General features: G+C 45.0%; 1 protein-coding gene across 2 annotated transcripts in view; it reads left to right on the forward strand.

Moving 5' to 3' along the window:
* The window catches only part of RBBP6 (RB binding protein 6, ubiquitin ligase), a 394,678-nt gene that overhangs the window by 210,416 nt on the left and 165,796 nt on the right, over positions 1-18,466 (forward strand). The window contains exon 11 of one of the 2 annotated variants that reach the window (XM_085629467.1): positions 9,751-10,474. In XM_085629467.1, the coding sequence (XP_085485593.1) occupies positions 9,751-10,474 (724 nt within the window). The remainder of the gene's footprint in view (positions 1-9,750; positions 10,475-18,466) is intronic. The other variant, XM_085629468.1, reaches the window with a different exon arrangement.

Consider the following 18,466-nt stretch of genomic DNA (forward strand, 5'->3'; position numbering starts at 1 on the left):
AGTGGCTAGAACTGCCAACAGCACAGAGCTTGTATTGTTATGAAAGCGGACTACAAGAAGGTGTCAAGAACCCTGGACCAGAAGGCCTGATACAGGAAGCAGCTCCGTAAGGTGTAGGCTGTGCCACAGGAAACAATTACTTCTGGTAGAGCTCGTGCCAAAGGAAATATTTCCTTAAGGTGAAGGTCACCTCAACTTCCTTATAATGGATTTTCACACCACAGGAGTACAGAGGCCAAAAAGACCCATGCTGCACCGTCTTCATCGAAAAGACCCATCAATAGAAAAGGTTTCCTAGAAACCTGCAAGAGCGTTAGAGTATATCCCCCACTCAAATGTACTATAGAGCTGTGTGAGCAGCACACCCATGTATCATGCATGGCATCATCATGTAGATTAGTAGACTGCCAGTCTGAGAATTAAGATGCATGGCACACAAGTGTAAATATATCAACAGGCATAACAAATAGCAATCTCAGTATAAAAATATAACATCAGATGGATGGAGAAAAAAAAACGAAATGGTTATCATTTTAATAGTCAACTACATATCACAAGGCTAACAGAATACTCACACCTTCTCTGTTATATTTGTATATTAATATGCTATGAATGGAAACGTTTGGAAAGTCATACACCCCGGACTACCTAAAAATGCCATGGCGGGCACTATAAAAAATGAACAAAACTTCTTGAGTCGTAGTGCAAATACTAGACAATCGTCACATGTAATAAATGGAATACTATATTTAACTCATTGATGTTTCAGCTTCTAATCATTACTTATACTTCACAAAGGCTTTCACCGGGACTAAACACTAACCTCATTAAAATTTATATTAACCAGTACAGAAGTTGCTATTTCAAGCATGGAGGTAAACAAAAGCATGTTCATGGGTATGAAACGAGTCTTTCCAGTACACCCACATTCTAAGGAGGAAATACGTTAGTTATCTGCAGTGAATGTCAAAGAATCGGGACCTTGTTTATTAAACCCAAAGCATGAAATAGTTTTGCAAACAATTTATCACTGTCGAAACTTACACAAAATCTTCATGAATGGAGGAACCATTTGTCAAGATTCTGGTAGAAAAACAAGCGCAGGTGTGGTTAAACTGCATGGGTGCTCAAGACACTTGTCTCGTGCTCACGTGGCTAATGGTACATAATGTGCAGTTTGGCGAGCTAAGAGAAAAGCAAATTACATATAAATAAGGGTTGTGAGAATCAACCATAAAATCATTTCATCCTTATGCCTTTCAATAAAAAAAGATCAGTGAAACGAGAAATGAGTTAAACTAAGCACATTTTCCAGTAACACTTTTCCAGGTATATTTTCATTATAAACGTTCACAAAAAAATAACTACGAGTGGTCAACATGTTTTGGTCTTTCTGTGAGCCACATGTCTTCAAAAATGTGAACGGGTATTTTATGGGCGGGGGAGTTTCCTTAAAAGTCCCACTTCGATGCAGACAGAATCCCTGCCTCGGCCATATGTTCAAAAGATGTGTCCTTTGCAGTTGAAGTTGCTAGCTTGTTGTGAGGAACCCCTCTTCTGGACAGAAAAGAGGACGGTAAAAAATGCATTTTAAAATAGAACTCGGTTAAAATCTCGAGTTGGCAGCAGGATTGTTTTAGCATCTCACCGACATTTGGGCGGGGTTGATTTAGAATCTCAGTGTGCCATTGAGGTTACTTCAAGCACTCGTGGGATGACAATGACTTTATTTACAAAAGCTCACGGAAATACTGGCCCGTGGTTCATGTCACTGTGAAAGGACGGTGTGTTCATCGGAATTAAAAAGTTGTACCGGTTGTAATGTCCCTGTGTGAGGAAGGCTCACAATAGGACTCATCGCAGTGTGGTCACGTGTTCACTGGGCATCAGTGGATTCGGTTTAAAATTTCACGACAGGAAATACGGTTTGGTTTGAATCAGAGGTGTCCAAAGTTGGGCCCAGAGCCAAATTGGGCCCACAATTCAGGATCAACAGGAGTTAATAAACTGTTCTCATTTGATTAATTGTATCTATAAAGATCACACATGGATCTCTGGAAGATCTGTCATGGCGTGGGCCCTCGTGGACCAACATTGTCTTAAAATCTCCGAGAGGAAAAAAATGATTTGTTAAAAAAAACAGTGTAGCAGAGAGTTTGCTTAAAATCTCGAATGACGTCAGCAGGGTCGGTTTGAACTCAGTCTGTTGGTGAGACCGGTTACATGTAATCAGTGTGTCGGCGCAGTAGGTGCCTGTGGACACGATTCATACACCAGGCCTCAAGGTGCCGAATTATTCACCCACAACAAAATTTACGAGCATAAACGATCAATTGTGACGACTCCTGGCAAACTAAGAAAATCACATAAAAGTTGAACATTAATTCCAAAAGTATGGGTAATACTACAGGAGCAAAATTAAAAATGCTTTAACCGGTCTTTTGAGAACTTTACCGTCTGTCAGGGAGGGTCAAGCTCCGCTCCACAAATCCACGGAACATCCGGTGAATGTCATTCATACCAGGTCTAGAAGACCATCTGACGTCATCAAATCCTCTAGCGGGCCTATTGTTAGTGAGTGTCCGACATACTGGGCTGGGCAAAGAGAATAGTTTTTCTCTTTACACTATCCGTCGATCCCTTGAAAAATCAGAGTTCTAATTGTTTTAGTCAATTTGTTGAGATACATTTCTCTGCTGAATGATAAACCTCATTTCAAAAGACCTCAGGGTGCCCAGCACCCACTGCTTCTGTGTTAACGTGCGTTCCTTGCTGGCTTGTGTGCTGGACATTTAAGGGAAGAGCGATTAGGGCTGGGCTGCTCCCACCCTGATAAAAGGGCCGTGGAATGACTCGCCTTATCTAGGCCTGCGGGGACATGTGCAGTCCCTGCAGTGACTAACGCCGCGCACCGATAGGATCACTTGAAACACTAGATTAAAAAGGCTCACGTGGAAACCGGATCTGCAATCACCCACATGGGGAGGGGAACGCCTGTTGTGTGCCCTAAGACAGGCATCCGGGAAGGATGGGGGAATGGCAGCGCCCGCTTTTAAAGCAGGCCGGGCTGCAGCCGAAGAATGTAGCACCCTTCACATACATAAACACGGAGAGGGCGATGGTTTGGGGGAGAGGGCTAGCCTGCCTGAGTTTATAACAAAGAGAAACCTGCCCTCCAGAGAGGCAATCCTCCCCTACTCTTCCTAACGTGTTTCTTTTCGGATATTCATACACATTCTCTTTCAGACGCGTGTAAATTATGCACAACACAATGTACTCCATTATTCACGGGCAAAGGTGATTTGAGCTCATATTGATAAGATGTCGACTGTAAAACCACCTATGGCAAAAATAATTCTAAAACGCAGCCTAACCAAAATGTGTGCATAGATTATGATCTAGAACCCTGCCTTGCCTGTTGCCGCGTGAGCGCCTTACCATGCGCCGAACGAGTTCAATGAGCTTCCATTCTGGGCTTGTTTTTTTTTTTTAGAGCCATGCGACATTGTATGAAGACGAGACCTAAAAACGTTCCGCCCGCTGCTAGGAGTTAAAAAACAAAAAAACTAGGAAATGTGTGTTTCCGGTGTACTGCTACAGAAGCCACCTGAACAAAACAGAAATAAAAAAACAAATTACACGGCCGATACCTAAAAAGTGGCGGGCCTGTTAGCACTATCAGATTGTTGCTGGGTGCCTGAACGCAGTTGTCCGTGTGTGTGCCTCTCTGACCTGCACATGCTTCAGCGTCCTGCTGCAGTGTGACTCTAAACACCTGCTTGAGCTTTCTTCCAGGGAAAAAATGTAATGTCGGGTGAGTGGAAGCTTTTTAAAGTGGTTCACGGTGCACATGTGCGAAATGCAGTCAACGGATAGAAGTGCTGACACTCCTTTCAGCCGCTGGTTAAAGCCAGCCGAACCACAAAGTTTTAAACAAAGCCATTAAAAATCACAAACCAAACGATTGCTGAAGAGGGCACCGGAAGACACCACCGCCTTTCTCCGAGGCAGAGCAGAAATGCCTCGGAGAAACGCAGCGTCCTTTTCAGATTCGGGGGCGTGTTTGTCTTTTCTCTCCTCCAGCCATTGGCTGGAGGAGAGAATGAGACTTTCTGAAAAAAACACGCCCCTCGATCCGAAAAGGACTGGGCCTGATCAGAGTAACGGGACCTCTTCTCCAGTGGCTGGCCAGCATTGAAGAGGCCAGCCAATGGAGAACAGGGGAGAAGAGGGGCGGGATCAAGCCCCTCTTCTCCAAGTCAATAAATCTCTTGACTTCCGGTTCTGCCTTCGGCAGACCGGATGGTCCCGAGACCTAACAAGGCGGCACACACTCGCCACAGCTCTCTCAGCTAGCACAGAGCATATGGAGAAGGGCCATACCCCAGAAAATCTTTCTCCTACCTCAGCATGTCCCAGGAGTCCAAAACACTATGGCAGATCTGCTCAGCAGACAAACACCAAATCCACGAGTGGGAACTCCACCCACAAGTTCTACACCCTTACTTTCAGATGTGGGGGCATCCACAGATAGACCTCTTCGCCACCCACGAAGACACCAAATGCCCAAGCTTCGCCGCCAGATATCCACACCCATTGTCCAAAGGAAATGCGATATGGATGAACTGGTCAGGCAGATTTGCGTACGCTTTTCCGCCTCTCCCACTCATTCCACTAGTGGTGCGCAAACTACAGCAACACTCCCTCACACTAATCCTAGTAGCTCCAACTTGGGCCGGACAACCGTGGTACACCACACTGCTGGAACTATCTGTAGTACTGCACCAAAAATTACGCCTCTCTCCACACCTCTTAACCCAGAACCATGGAGAGATCAGACACCCGGACCCAGCTCAGCTCAACCGTGCGATCTGGCTCCTGAAATCCTAGAATTCAGTTATCTAAATCTTCCCCCTGACTGTATGAATGTCATCAAGGAAGCTAGGTGACCCAACACTAGTGCGTGCTACGCCGCCAAGTGGAAACGTTTTGTTGTCTATTGCCGCAACAACACCATCAATCCCCTAGACGTCTCCATTCAACACATCATAAGCTACTTACTCCATGTGTAATCTAGCCTATACGTCTATTAGACTGCACCTTGCAGCCATAGCAGCTTATCTACAAAACAGGCAACATCTCTCACTCTTTGAGTACCTGCCATTAAAGCCTTCATGGAAGGCCTTAAAAGAATAAATTCCCCCCAGAGTGCCACCCTCACCTGTGTGGAACCTAAATATCGTTCTCACCAGACTAATGGGGCCTCCCTTCGCACCACTGCACAAATGTGAACTCCAATTTTTAACGTGGAAAACCGCTTTTCTTGTAGCCACCACTTCCCTCAGAAGGTTCAGTGAGATACAAGCACTTACCATTCAAGAACCTTTTCTACAAATGCACCATAACAAAGTTGTTCTCCGTACCAACCCAAAATTCCTCCCTAAAGTCATTTCTCCCTTTCACCTAAACCAATCTGTAGAACTACCAGTATTCTTCTCGGAACCACAGACAGTAGCAGAAAGAGCTCTTCACACACTAGATGTCAAACGAGCCTTACTCTACTACATCGAGAGAACACAACCTTTCCGTAAGACCAAACAATTGTTTGTCTCTTTCTCTCCACCACACAAGGGCAACCCCATCTCCAAGTCGGGGATAGCTAGGTGGATTGTCAAATGCATTCAGATTTGCTACCACAAAGCAAAACGAACGCTATCCGTTCCCCCCTAAAGCCCATTCTACAAAGCAGCTACATGGTCAACACCGCACACTTTCACTAAACACTATTGTGTAGATGTGCAAACTAAGCAACAAGCTAGTGTGGGCCAGGCTGTACTCAAAACATTATTTCAAACCACTGCAACAGATACAGGTGGTCGCCGCTAAGGGTGGGTACTGCTATATAATCTATGCACAAGTGTGTAATCTGCAGCTCATATGCCTCGAACGGAATATGCTACTTACCAGTATGCAACTGTTCTTGGCATGTAGATCTGCAGATCTACACACGCCCACCTGCCTCCCCGGCTACCTTTATCTGTTCCACTTTATCTTATTTAGATACAACACCCATGGGCATCTTCACTGTTTATTACTACGCTCCATCATTTCCCTGCTGGCGAAAACCAATCTGAGGATGGAGCCGAAGCCCATGCGCAATACGATCCAAAGGAGGATTCACCGACCTTGTGACTTCCAAAGACTTTTCAAGAGGAAAAACAACTGCAAACATCCGGGCCCAACACCCGATGGCGATCTATGCACAAGTGTGTAGATCTGCAGCTCTACATGCCAAGAACAGATGCATACTGGTAAGTAGCATATTCCTTTTGCTGTTTCCTTATTTTGAATGATGAAGACCTTGGGCCTGTTCTGGGTCTCTGCCCCTTGAACTCCATTCTGAGGTAGGGCAGGTTAAAAATGTTCTCTGGCTTGCATCCTGTCAGTTCTGAATGCAGGGGACTAGATGGGGCCTCAAACTTGCTGGATGTATTACTGGCATTACCTGTGATTCAAGGTAGACCAGGAGCACTTTCGATTTACCGTTCTCCCTTTTGGCCTTACCTTGATCCTGTGGGTGTCCACTGAGGTGATGGTGGCAATCACCTCTCTTCTTTGTAGGTAGGAAGTACGTGTTACTGTATTTTGGGTCGCAGCTAAAGGTGGACTTGCCACAGTCCTTTGTAGACAACCTCAAGATGTCAGGCTGAACTCCTAACTTCATTAGGTTTTACCATCAACAAACCAAAATCCTGTCCGGAAAAGACCTCTATCTTGATGTGGTGCAGAGCATTTTCAATCGGTGGAGCACACCCTGGCTAGATTTGTCGCCACCATCAAACTTGCAGTGTCAACAATTATGCATATTGGAGTTTCCTTAAGGGTGCTTGTTTAGTGACAAAGTCCAGCTGGAATGGAAGGATGTATTCCTGTATACTTTTCCACTACTAGCTCTCCCTCCTCGTTTTCTGAGGAAGATCAAGACGGGCAGGGCCCAGGTATTTGTCTTCACACTAAGCAAGGAGAGGGTGTTGTTTTTACATCGTCACACCCCTTAACATGAACTATAAGCGCTTAGTACATTCATCTGGACTTACTGGTACAGAGAGCCCTTTTGTGCCAAAAGCTATGACTCCATTCCATATTTGCAATCAATTACTCTGTCAGTGGTTTTTGTTCTGCCTCAACCCTTGAAAGAGATGAAGAGGCTCCATTGACCCTAAGAAGGCTCTGAGCTTTTGCATCAACTGCACAGAAGACCAAGTGGATGATCATCCCTTAGTGGGTTTTTTCCTCTGGCAAAGAAGAGAAAGGCTCTACAAAAGAGGATGCTGTCAAGGTGGATAGTTCTATACAATAAAATCTGCTATACTCTTGCCAAGAAGCAGCCGCCTGAGGGCTGGCTTGCGCATTCCACCAGGGTCTAAGCCGCTGCAGTTGCTTTGGCACAAGGGGTGCCTAGTCGAGACAGCTGCCAGGCTGTGATGTGGACTTTAGTCCATACGTTCAAGAAACACTACTTCCTTGACAGCCACGTCCGTGGGAGGAGCACTTTGCTTGTTCGGTCTTGCAGGAGGTTTTGGTCGAAGTGTTTTTTCCAGACCCTCAACCATTTGCGAGAGACATCTGCAGTTAAAGGAATCAGTCCAAAGAACATGGTAGTTATCTTTGGCTATGCTCTTTCTGGTTATTACTTATTTGACTTCAGATTCCTCACTGCTTTCCCTCCTCCTTATTCAGTGCAGTGGCCTCTTTACCATCTAACAAGGTCCCAAGTTACATATCCGTACATTCTGAGACAATGTTTGCTACCCTATGTCTGTTAGTGCATAAGGAGACCATGCATAAGATACTGATGTAAGCGCACAACACTGCCACTTATATGTGGCTACACTTGCAGGTTATATTGGCTCATTGCGGAGCCATGTGGCACCATCTGTTGGTATGCAGGAGCATTGGTGGGAGAATTCTTAAATTCTAGTCTGGCACCTTGGGGATATGCTAAAGATGAGGAATATGCAGTAGAGTTTCCACCAGAAAGAGTTACCAAAGCTAAGTAACAATTTGGTTGGGTGTGTCATAAACAGACAAAGGGATGTTGGTGTGCTGGAATGGTACTTTTATGGCCCGGTGATGTCTTGTTGGGGGTGGGGCTAGGCATATAGGCTGAGACGAGAGCCACCTGCGGGTGGGTGCAGGAGAGCTGTTTCAGTTTTCCTGATCCAGTGTGATGACTGGGAAGAGTCAATCTGAAAAATGGAAATACAGAAGTAAAGACAGTCATTATTTAGAGTACGTTTGTTCCTGAGAAGTGTTATGCTGAGAAATGCGGGTTCTCTGTATGGGACAGTACCTGCCCATTTAAAGCACTAGGCATAGTCAAAGGGTAAGGATTCTGCAGGTAGATAAAAGTATCAATCAGCATTAACAAAGGTAAATAACTTGCTCATCATACATTTTGTGGGTCACTGTTACCTTGCTGTGGACAGCATTGTGTTTGGAGCCCAAGTGGAGTGATCACTTTTGTTGGCATATCCTGTACATTCGGTTTCTTCTATGGCGTAGAGACTCCGCTGTATAATGTGATGAATAGTCTGGCGAATAATGACCCTTTGTTGGATAACTTTGATGTTGAGGGAGTCTGGGACTTAATGGATTTCAATACTGCTAAAGTATTTGATGATTTGGAAGGCCAAGTTATGCCCATTTAAGCATGCATGACATCAAGCACTTCATGATCAATGGCAGGACTGAAAGAGTTGATGACATTGTTTGTTTCCGATGTCCTCTTAGATCAATCCAGTGCATTAAAAGATTATGCTGAATTGCAGTAAAACACCTCTGGGTGTAGCTTTTGCCTTCTGCTTCAGTAACACGTTAACTCTTGCTGTGTAGCGAATACCTTCATTGTCCTTTAATGTGTGACTGAATAGTTTTAGCAATTTTTGCCTTTGTTATATAGGAACCTGTTAAACACAGCCAAGGGGATCTTTTACTGATTTATTACCATCACAGGAAGGGCACCTCAAAAATGTGAGGGTGTTTCTTCCTTGCAAGCAGTAGAGCGTAATAAAAAGTGGAAAACAAGTTAAAATGCATTGGTAAAGGCAAACTGAAGTTTGAATTTTCTTTTTGATTAAACTGCAATAAAGAAAATTACTTTAAGGGCACAACTTGGTGCCCCAAGACCCTGCTTCACATGAATGAGAAGTAGTAAATATGTTACATGAGCAGGTTGACATCCCTTTAATTGACTTCTATTTTAGAATGAAAAATGTAACAGTTCATTACATGAACGTCCCCTGCATGGAATAATGAAAGTATTGTTCACACAGTGAATTGGCTGAATCTAATCTATGGTTCTTTGTCCTCCATTTTAGATTACATGAGATCATCAATTGCCATTTTTGTTTTTTCCCCAAACATTCTACAAAACATTCTGATGTGTATGCATGACAACATGTAGATAACAGCCTTTATAAGTGGATATTTATTAGGCATGTGGATAGTGTTTTAGTTTGAGGTATACCCTTTGATCGGAATCCATGAAGACATTTACAAGATTTTGCATAATTGTAGGTGTTTTTCACTTGTCGTAAATATCTCCCATGTTGGTTAACAACTGAAATGGAAAGAGTGGGGTATGAAGCCTAATACCTATATCTGATACTGATAAACACAACTTGAGTAGTATTGTTGTGACGGTCTTCTTCTCAAACCTTACTTATTTTATCGTTTTTTGTTTTCCAGCAGTGCTGATAGTGCAGTTCAGAACACTCAAGCTCCAGTTGCCCAAACAGTCTCCATCACTTCTACATCCTGCCCAATTGTGTCCAGCAGCAGCAGCAAGGATGTTGTTCACAGCAAGGAACTCGTCGGCAGCAGCAACAAGGACCTCGTTGGCAGCAGCAGCAGAGACCTTGTTGGCAGCAGAGACCTTGTTGGCAGCAGAGACCTTGTTGGCAGCAGAGACCTTGTTGGCAGCAGAGACCTTGTTGGCAGCAGAGACCTTGTTGGCAGCAGAGACCTTGTTGGCAGCAGCAGAGACCTTGTTGGCAGCAGCAGGGACCTTGTTGGCAGCAGCAGGGACCTAGTTGGCAGCAGGGATCTCGGAAGTCGGGATTTCAGCAGAGATCTTGGCAGCAGGGACTATGTTGGCACTAGCAGGGACCTTGTTGGCAGTGCCAGGGAGTACCTTGGCAGAGACCATATCAGCAGCAGAGACCATGGAAGCAGCAGGGAGCACCTTGGTAGCAGTAGGGATCACATTGGCAGCGAAAGGGACCAAGGCAACAGCAGGGACCGTGTCAGAGATCACATTAGCAGCAGGGAGCACATTGGCAGAGATCATGTTGGGGGTGGCAGGGACCACGCTGGAAGTGGGAGAGACCATGTTGGTCGTGGCAGAGACCACATTGGGAGCAACAGGGATCAAATTGGCAGAGATCTTGGCAGAGACTTAATGGAAGAGAAGGTAAGTTTGAGGGCAATTATGCAGTTGCTGAAAATGTTTCAAGAGATTGTCTAAAATGCTAATTTCTGAGTGTGTTCCTGCATATTGCTCAACGTTAAAATTGTTCTTTCCACGCTGCATACTGGTCTTGAAAAGATGTCTCCCCTACTCCCCAGCCCCAAAAATCACTTGCTCTACTGCTGCGCCATGTAGTGTCTGGTGACTCTAGTAGGTCTCAACCCACCGGACATCATGTTGCCAGCTAATTAATGCTCCAGTCTGCTTGCTTATGTCAGTCCCTGGTTTTCTGCACCTCCTCCACATGGTACAGAGATCTCTTCCTCTGATTCACTCACCAGATTTCTCCTAGCTCTGAGAGAGACTAAGTCAAATGACTCCTCCAAAGGTTTCAGGGTTCAAACCCTTCCATAATCAAGTAGGTGTTCTTTTCGGGCACTCGAGGCATCTGCATATGGTGTCTTGGTCTGACCACGGCCCCGCAGCCTGCTATTCATTATGCCTGAAATGACCGAAAGCTGTTGGGGACCTAGAAGCCAAGTTATCCTTCCCAAAGCCCAGAGGAGCACACTAAAGTATACCAATTATCCTGCATGTTAGTCCCTTGATAGTGAACAATCTCCCAAAAAGCTTAGTTGGAAGCAAAATCCCTCCTCTTCTCTGAAGAAAAAGTCCGGATGATGTTCCCTGCTGAGCTCTTCCTAGTCTATTAAGCAGATTCCAAATATGCAAAAAATTCAACTGATATTTTTGGCTACATTTGCTAACCTTGCACAGGTTGAGGCTTTAAGTCAGGCCTTATTGGACATCTGTAGAATGCCTCCGGTACTCTCTGGACCATACCCCATTGGTGGACCCACTCCTTTGGGTTTGGTGGCTCTGGCAGCTGTGTGCTTCTGCAGGCTGTGGCCTCAGTGGCAAAAGGACAGTTGTGGAACGTAGTGCCATCAACTGTGCATCCAGGAGATCCACGACATTACCACCAGGGCGGGTTTCAGCGCCAGGTTCAGAGTTGTTAGTAGCGCACCCCGCAAAGTTGTCTGAAATTTTCCAGTTGTCAGAACTTGCCTTGAAGAGAACAGTGTCTCACTTTAACCCAGAAAACTGTCTAGAAGGAGAAGTTGTATGTTTCAGACTCCAGAGCTACAGCCAGCTTTTTTTGTTATGGTTAGAGTGTATGAAAGAGGATTCAGTGGACTTGTTACAAGACACTAGTAGCGAAGGCACCTCTCCATAACGGAACATTCATTCACCCGCTTTTGGGCCCGACAAAGGAAATATCTTCCTTGTCTACAGTAGGTGAGTAAAGCTACAGATGCTCTGGATTTAACTTTACCCTCTGAGCGCCTCTACATCTCAATTTTGGGAGAAAATCTGGCACTTTTGCTTCTTGAGTTGCAGAGCTCTTGCTCTATATTTAATGAGGCTTTTCTGGACCCTGTTTTGGCTGCCTGGAGAAGCCTTTCTCGCCCCGCAGTCCATAATTGCCCGACACCAACAGCCTGCCTAGATGACCAAAACTTTTCTCTTTGCAAATAACAGAGCCTGGTGATGTACGCTCTGTTCCAAACTGAATCCCAGTGCCTCCCCTACAGCCCTTGTAGACAGAGGTTAAAATAATGTTAGACACCATGGGCTGGAAGGCTATTGCTTCAGGCAATCTCACCTTCTATGTGACAAAAGCCACATGCCTGCTCTATCGCTGTGTCAGTGCCTTGTGGAAATTGGCAAGACTGGCAGTTGTAAGCCCACTGGAACACATTGAGAATTCCTATTGGTCAGTTGCGGCCAGGATACAACAAAATAGATTTTAAAGTGCACCTTGGATTCTGCAAATACTGTGGCCCAGTAAATGGTCATTTTCTGCTGTTTTACAGGACAGGTCTGGCCACTCTGGCGATCATGTCCTTGGATACAGAGGGATTTTATAGTGAAAAGGTAATCTGCTGTCTAGAGTCCTTTAAGAATTGGACGGTTATGATGTGCTTGCCTAGCTTTGCCTGCGGGGCACATCCATCAGAAATACAGAGCATTCAGGAACTACTTCAGAGCTCAGCATTCCCAGTGGAGACAACCCTTTAAGTCTGCCCAGACACCTCCGCAGGTGTGTACTGCTCCTCTTGAGGAAGGGGTGGATATGAAGGTCACCATCAGCAGCTGATCAAGTCCATTCTGTGCATTTGTTAAATCTGGTAGCTTAAAGAGTTGGCAGTCCATGTATTTCCATACTTGAATGGGCTGGAGGAGGAGTCCTAGGTAATGGTCGAAGAATATCTTTAAAATAAAACTCACATTAAATATAGGATACTAAAACAAGCTGTGGACTAGGTGAGAAATCAAGAGAGTGGTGTGTGTGTGTGTGTGTGTGTGTGTGTGTATATTGGTGGGCATAACCTATTAATGGATGTAAACCCTCACTCACCCTAGGGTGACATGCTTTACCATTGGGTTCCTCCAAGCACACTGGGACGCAAGGTACCCAGTGTGGGCTTTGACTTCCGTTTCAGGAAGGAGCAGGAGTGTTTTAACCTAGCATGTGAATGTATCTACACCTCTACGGTGTGAATAAGGGGCAGAGCGCTAAAAAGAAAAGTTCGAGGCAAACTATCTCAGAGGGTACTAATAACTTTATTCAACAGCCCCACTGGATAGAGTTAAAAAGTAACAAGATACAGGGTTATGGATGTCTGCCCTGTATCTCAACATGTTTCTGTCCTAGTTGACAACAATTAGTTCAGGGCATTCATCAGGACCTAATCTCAAGTCACTCTGCTAAATAGTGAATAATAGCAAAAAATATGTTTGGGTTTGTAATCTAATAAAGGACCAACCATAATCAATTTGTATTAATCAGAAGATCTGGTGATCCTGAAATGAGAAGAAAAGAAAAACCAAACACCGTTATATCATCAAAGTGTACCACCACCAAAATTATACACTCGTGTAACCTACTCCAATATAATGATCTTACCTAAAATCTCTGTGTATGAGTCGACTACCAACTCCAGAGTCTTGTGCACACAGCAGGACCCTTTATTAAGTGACATAACATATATATATATATATATATATATATATATATATATATATATATATATATATATATATATATATATATATATAAAAAAAAAACCATTGTTGACAATAAAACGATATGGCAAAACAGGAAGGGGCCCTAGTGAATTTTAGATCGGTCACTCTGTGTAAAGGCCTTCTCTGGATCAGAAAGCAAATGGAATTAGACTTATCGGTAGTCATAATTGTGAGAAAGTGGCTCTGTATATACTGTTCCCAAATGGGTACAGTGTGTACAGAGTCCACAGTCCCCAGAGGTTTGGCAGAGGCTAAAGTTAGATATAACCTTATTCTCTAAAGTGGTAGCTTGGTCGAGCAGTAAGGCAGTATCAGAGGACAGTGTGAAGCATTTGTTGCACACACTCAGTCAGCAAATGGTCTCACACACTCAATAACTGAACTCTAGGCCAATGATTCATATAAAAAAAATGTCTTTTATTTTAGGACCAACAATTGGTATTAAAGTATACTTTCTCTGAATGAGATGCTTTAGTTAAATACTTTTGCAATATGCAATTGACTTTTGTAGATAGTTACAGGTTGTTGCAAGAGGCAACACAATTTCAAACACAATAATGCATTGAGCTCAATGGAAGATTTAAGTTATTTGCAATAGATTACTTTCAGGATTATTTTTGTAACTCCAGGACTGGACCCTAGATTCAGTCCTGGGACTGTTCTTGGAAACAAGTGATAAAAGTCAACTTAGTTACTGTTGTGATTTTTAGGCAATATTTTGCTATTTTAAAAGTTGACACTTAAAAGAAATTTCATAGAAAACAGTCAATGATTCCCTATGAAAGAAAATTCAAGTTGCAGGTAAAGTATGTTCTTGTTACTTTTGTAATCCAGTACTGGGCTCCTAGACTCAGTACTGGGACCTCTATCTAAAACAGGTAAGTAATTACGTTTTTACAGTTAGCACGATTTTTAAAGAATATTTGAAGTTTGAAAAAATCGACACTTAGATGAAATTTCACAGAAAAAGTCAATGATTTCCTATGGAAGAAAATTGGGTTACTGGTAAGGATGGTTGTGAATATTATTCAGGGTCAGTGCTGGACACCAAGATCCAGCACTGGGATCTCTCCTAATAGCAGGTGAGTATTTTCGTTTTCGTTACTCGGCTGATTTTTGGTGAATATTTTAAGTTTTAGAAACTCCACACTTAGAAGAAATTTCAGAAGAAACCAGTCCATGTTACCCTATGGAGAAAATTGAGTTATCGGCTTTTGGGTAAGTACTCGACTGGCAGAGATAAGGTTCTGGGCACAGACTCCGGGGTCTCCCAGGGTCAGGTAGGTACAGTTGTTACACCCTCAGCGGCGCAGGGGCAGCCGGGTGCAGAGTGAGTTAGGCCCAATGTTATCCTATGGGAGGCAGGGGGGCTTTGATTGGTGGCTGCTGACTAGCAGGCCATGCGGCTGTGGGAGCTGGGCTCCTGGTCACTTGCTCAGGGCAAATGGGGAAGTAGATAGGTGTAGAGGTTACACTGCCTGGGTGCAGGGTGCTTTTGAGCCTTCGGGCGCTCAATTGATTTCAATGGGAAAGCTCCTGGTTGAAAAATGGCTGCAAGCTCGGGGACGAAGATTCTTCAGGTGCCACCACCACTTCCAGAGGTAATTTGGGTAGTTGGAGGATAGGTAGGTACCCAGGAGTTGGGCACAGGGGGCCGCAGGGCTCCGGGTGCAGGGGTGCCTTTTGGTGTCGGGAAATCTCACCCTCTGTTGATCGTGGTTGGGGGGGGGGGGGTACCTGGTTCTGAGGCTGCAGGCGTCAGGAGCGTCGAGGGAAGTCCTTGGGTGTCGGACTCTGGGTCACAGTCGCCGGGTGCTCGTCCTCGTGGTCTTTGTTCACTCCGGCACAGGCCAGGCTTGGCAGGTGCAGTGTGTGCAGGGTTCGCGGTTCCGGGCTGATGCCAGGAAATAGAAGCTAATTTTGAGCACAGCCTCTGCTCATGGGAGTCCCAGGTGCTTAGAGCTAAAAGGTAGCCAGGTCCTCCTGGGTTTGTGAGGTTGCTGGCCACAAGAGGTGCCGGGATGTAGCAGGTTCGAGGGTTGACAGGGCGGTAGGGCTGGGGCCTAAGCAGTTAGTGTCTTCCTCTTCTTAGCAGCTGCACGACAGGTCTTCTTTCTTCTTGCTCTTCTTTGTATTTTGGAATCTGAGGAAGGAAGGTTCAGGGTGCCCCTAAATACTAGATTTAGGGGCGTTACAGGTAGGTAAAGGGCAGGGACCAATGGGTCCCTGTCCTGGGGTGGGTACACCCCCTATTCTGCCACTCCTGTGGGAGGGGGGCAGTAGCCTAGTTCTGATTGGGCAGGGCCTCCCATCTTCAAGATGGCGAGCGCCCGGAGATGTGCTTCACCTCGCCTCCCCCCACCTGAGGGGTGGGGTTGGCAGGCTGGCACATCCCCTTTCCTTATTTGGGGTTTCTGGCCAGGCTTCCCACCAGAGTGGGGCTGCAAGTGGCCTGGGGAAGCTCACAGAGGCAGCATGCCTTTGAAGCTTCCCCCTGTCCATCCTGGGGGAGGAGACCTAGCACCTCGCCCAGGATGTGCATTGTTGCAGGCCCAGGAGAGCAGGGGCTCTCCTACCCAGGGGTCCAGCAACATGTCTGCTGTGTGGCAGCCTCCCAGACCAGACTTGGATTGTAGGTTAGGTTTCAGGGGGCATCTCTAAGATGCCTTCTGTGGTGCTTGGTACATTAAATCCCACCCTGGCATCAGTGCAGGTTTAATGTGCTGAGAAGTTTGATACCAAACTTCTGCGTCTTCAGTGTTGCCATTATGATGCTGTGGAGTTCGTGTTTGACGAGCTCTCAGCACCATGTACTCTTAAATGGCAGCACTGCACTTGCAGTGCCCAGGAATGGACCTGGGTACTGTAGGGTCACAGGTCTCATGCTTCTGTGCCCGCACCACTGGCATAGGGCACCCAGCTAGAGGGGTGGCTGATGTATGCCAGGGCAGTGTAGGTGGTGGGCATGGCACACAGGGATGTGTGCCATGTCGACTCTTTTTGTTTTGTCTTGTACCCAGACACTCAGCCTGCAAGCGCAGTGTGTGTGTGTGTTAGGGTACAGGGCCTCTAAGGGTGGCACAATGAGTGCTGCAGCCCTTAGAGGCCTTCCCTGGTCCCAAGGCCCTGGGTACCTCTGGTACCATTTACCAGGGGCTGACATGTGGCCAGGGTTTGCCAATTTGGGTTTGAGGTTTTTAGGGAAGGAACAAAAGGCCCTGGGCACCTGATTGGCAGGAGTCCAGGGCACACTCAGTCAAAGTACATTCATCAATTCAGCAAAAAGTGGGGGCATACCATGCAAGAAAGATGGCACTTTCTCACAATAATGATCTTGGTTTTAAAGTTAAAAATTGTACCAAGCAAGCTCCTTTGTGGCATGCATCATTAACACATGATGCATCTTAAAAAGGGTATTATCTTTGACGTGTGGAGAGTCATTCGGGTAAGTGCAATGTTCTGACCATTTAAGGTCCACCTCATAGAGACCTTAGTGTTGTATTATCGTATGGTCATGTCGAACAGTCATTAGCCCAACCCGCCAGCAAACTAACACTCAACTTAATCGTAACCGACAGTACTGTAAAGTAAAACTTCCAGCTAGTTAACATATACCACTGTGCAAACTTTATAGCATACTGCACATTCGTCATAACTTCCCAACAACTTTACACTGACCGAAATGAGTCCATACAAAGTGCGGCACGGGCAGAAGCAAAAGAAGCACATATATACGCCATTGTACATAGGTCATCTTTATGTATATGGTCTCACCTCGTGGTGTCTGGTGTGTGGCTCTGCCCGACTCTGAGGGGAGTAAGACTTCAGTGAATGTGGCGGTCATGTAATTCTAAGATTCCGCCTGTGTTCAGTTCCATACTTAGCCTCGTCAGTCTCGTAGTGTAATTACGTGAAAACGTGATAACGTCACAGCACGTACGCAACGTGTTCTTGTATCCAATCTGGGCAGTACTTTCAATTTGTGTAAACAGTTGTCATAAAAACCAACATGAGTGCTATGGTCCACAGTGTATGTTGGGTGCAATGGGCAATGACGAATAAAGTTGACTTTTTCAAAGAAGACCTGCCACTTTTGTAATACGGAATGCTATACATGCAGAAATTATCGATAATTTACATAGAGAATTGTTAGTCCACATAAAAACGTTCATGTTTGACGTTATATGCCGTGCTTAGTATCAACAGTTTAATGTGAACGGAGCTTTCACTAGAACATGGAAGAACTCGTGGCAATTAAATTGATACAGATGAAAATAACCAACTTTGGTTATAACAATGATACCAGCGAACTAAATATCACTGTATAACTCAAAAATAGAAATAAACAAGAATGGGTTAATCCCAACGATTTTTGACTAGGTCTATAGATAATGATGAAATGTCAGTGTAAATTGTGAACCTAGTCGAATCTACTTTAGTACCGAGCCTTTATAAGTTTTATCAGAGAATTCTTCACCCTATTTCAAATACTGCACCAGGGTATATCATCATTCAAGCCAGTACTATTGCTCGCCAATCTAAACACCCAACGTTGTTCCCGGTGGAACAGAATGGCATCCAAAGAACCCATATTTCTGTGATATTTAGGTTTATCGAACACTATCCATTTTATGTCCTCCTCTGTATGACCAGTGTCAAGGAAATGGAGTGTCAGTTTAGCCTTGGATTTTTTACACTTAATTGAGCTCCTATGTTCTATCATCCGGGTTTTAACCGTTCTTGTGGTCATACCCACATATTTCAAATCGCAGGGGCACCTTATTAGGTACACCCACTGCCTCAGAGTTACAATTAGTGTGATTGGTCAGGGTCCATGGTGTTTATTGGCCCAAATCTATGTGTGTAGTCAGTGTGGTAAGATGGCAAACCACACAAGATCCA

The sequence above is a fragment of the Triturus cristatus genome, chromosome 10 (assembly GCF_964204655.1).
Source record: "Triturus cristatus chromosome 10, aTriCri1.1, whole genome shotgun sequence".
NCBI lineage: Eukaryota > Metazoa > Chordata > Amphibia > Caudata > Salamandridae > Triturus > Triturus cristatus.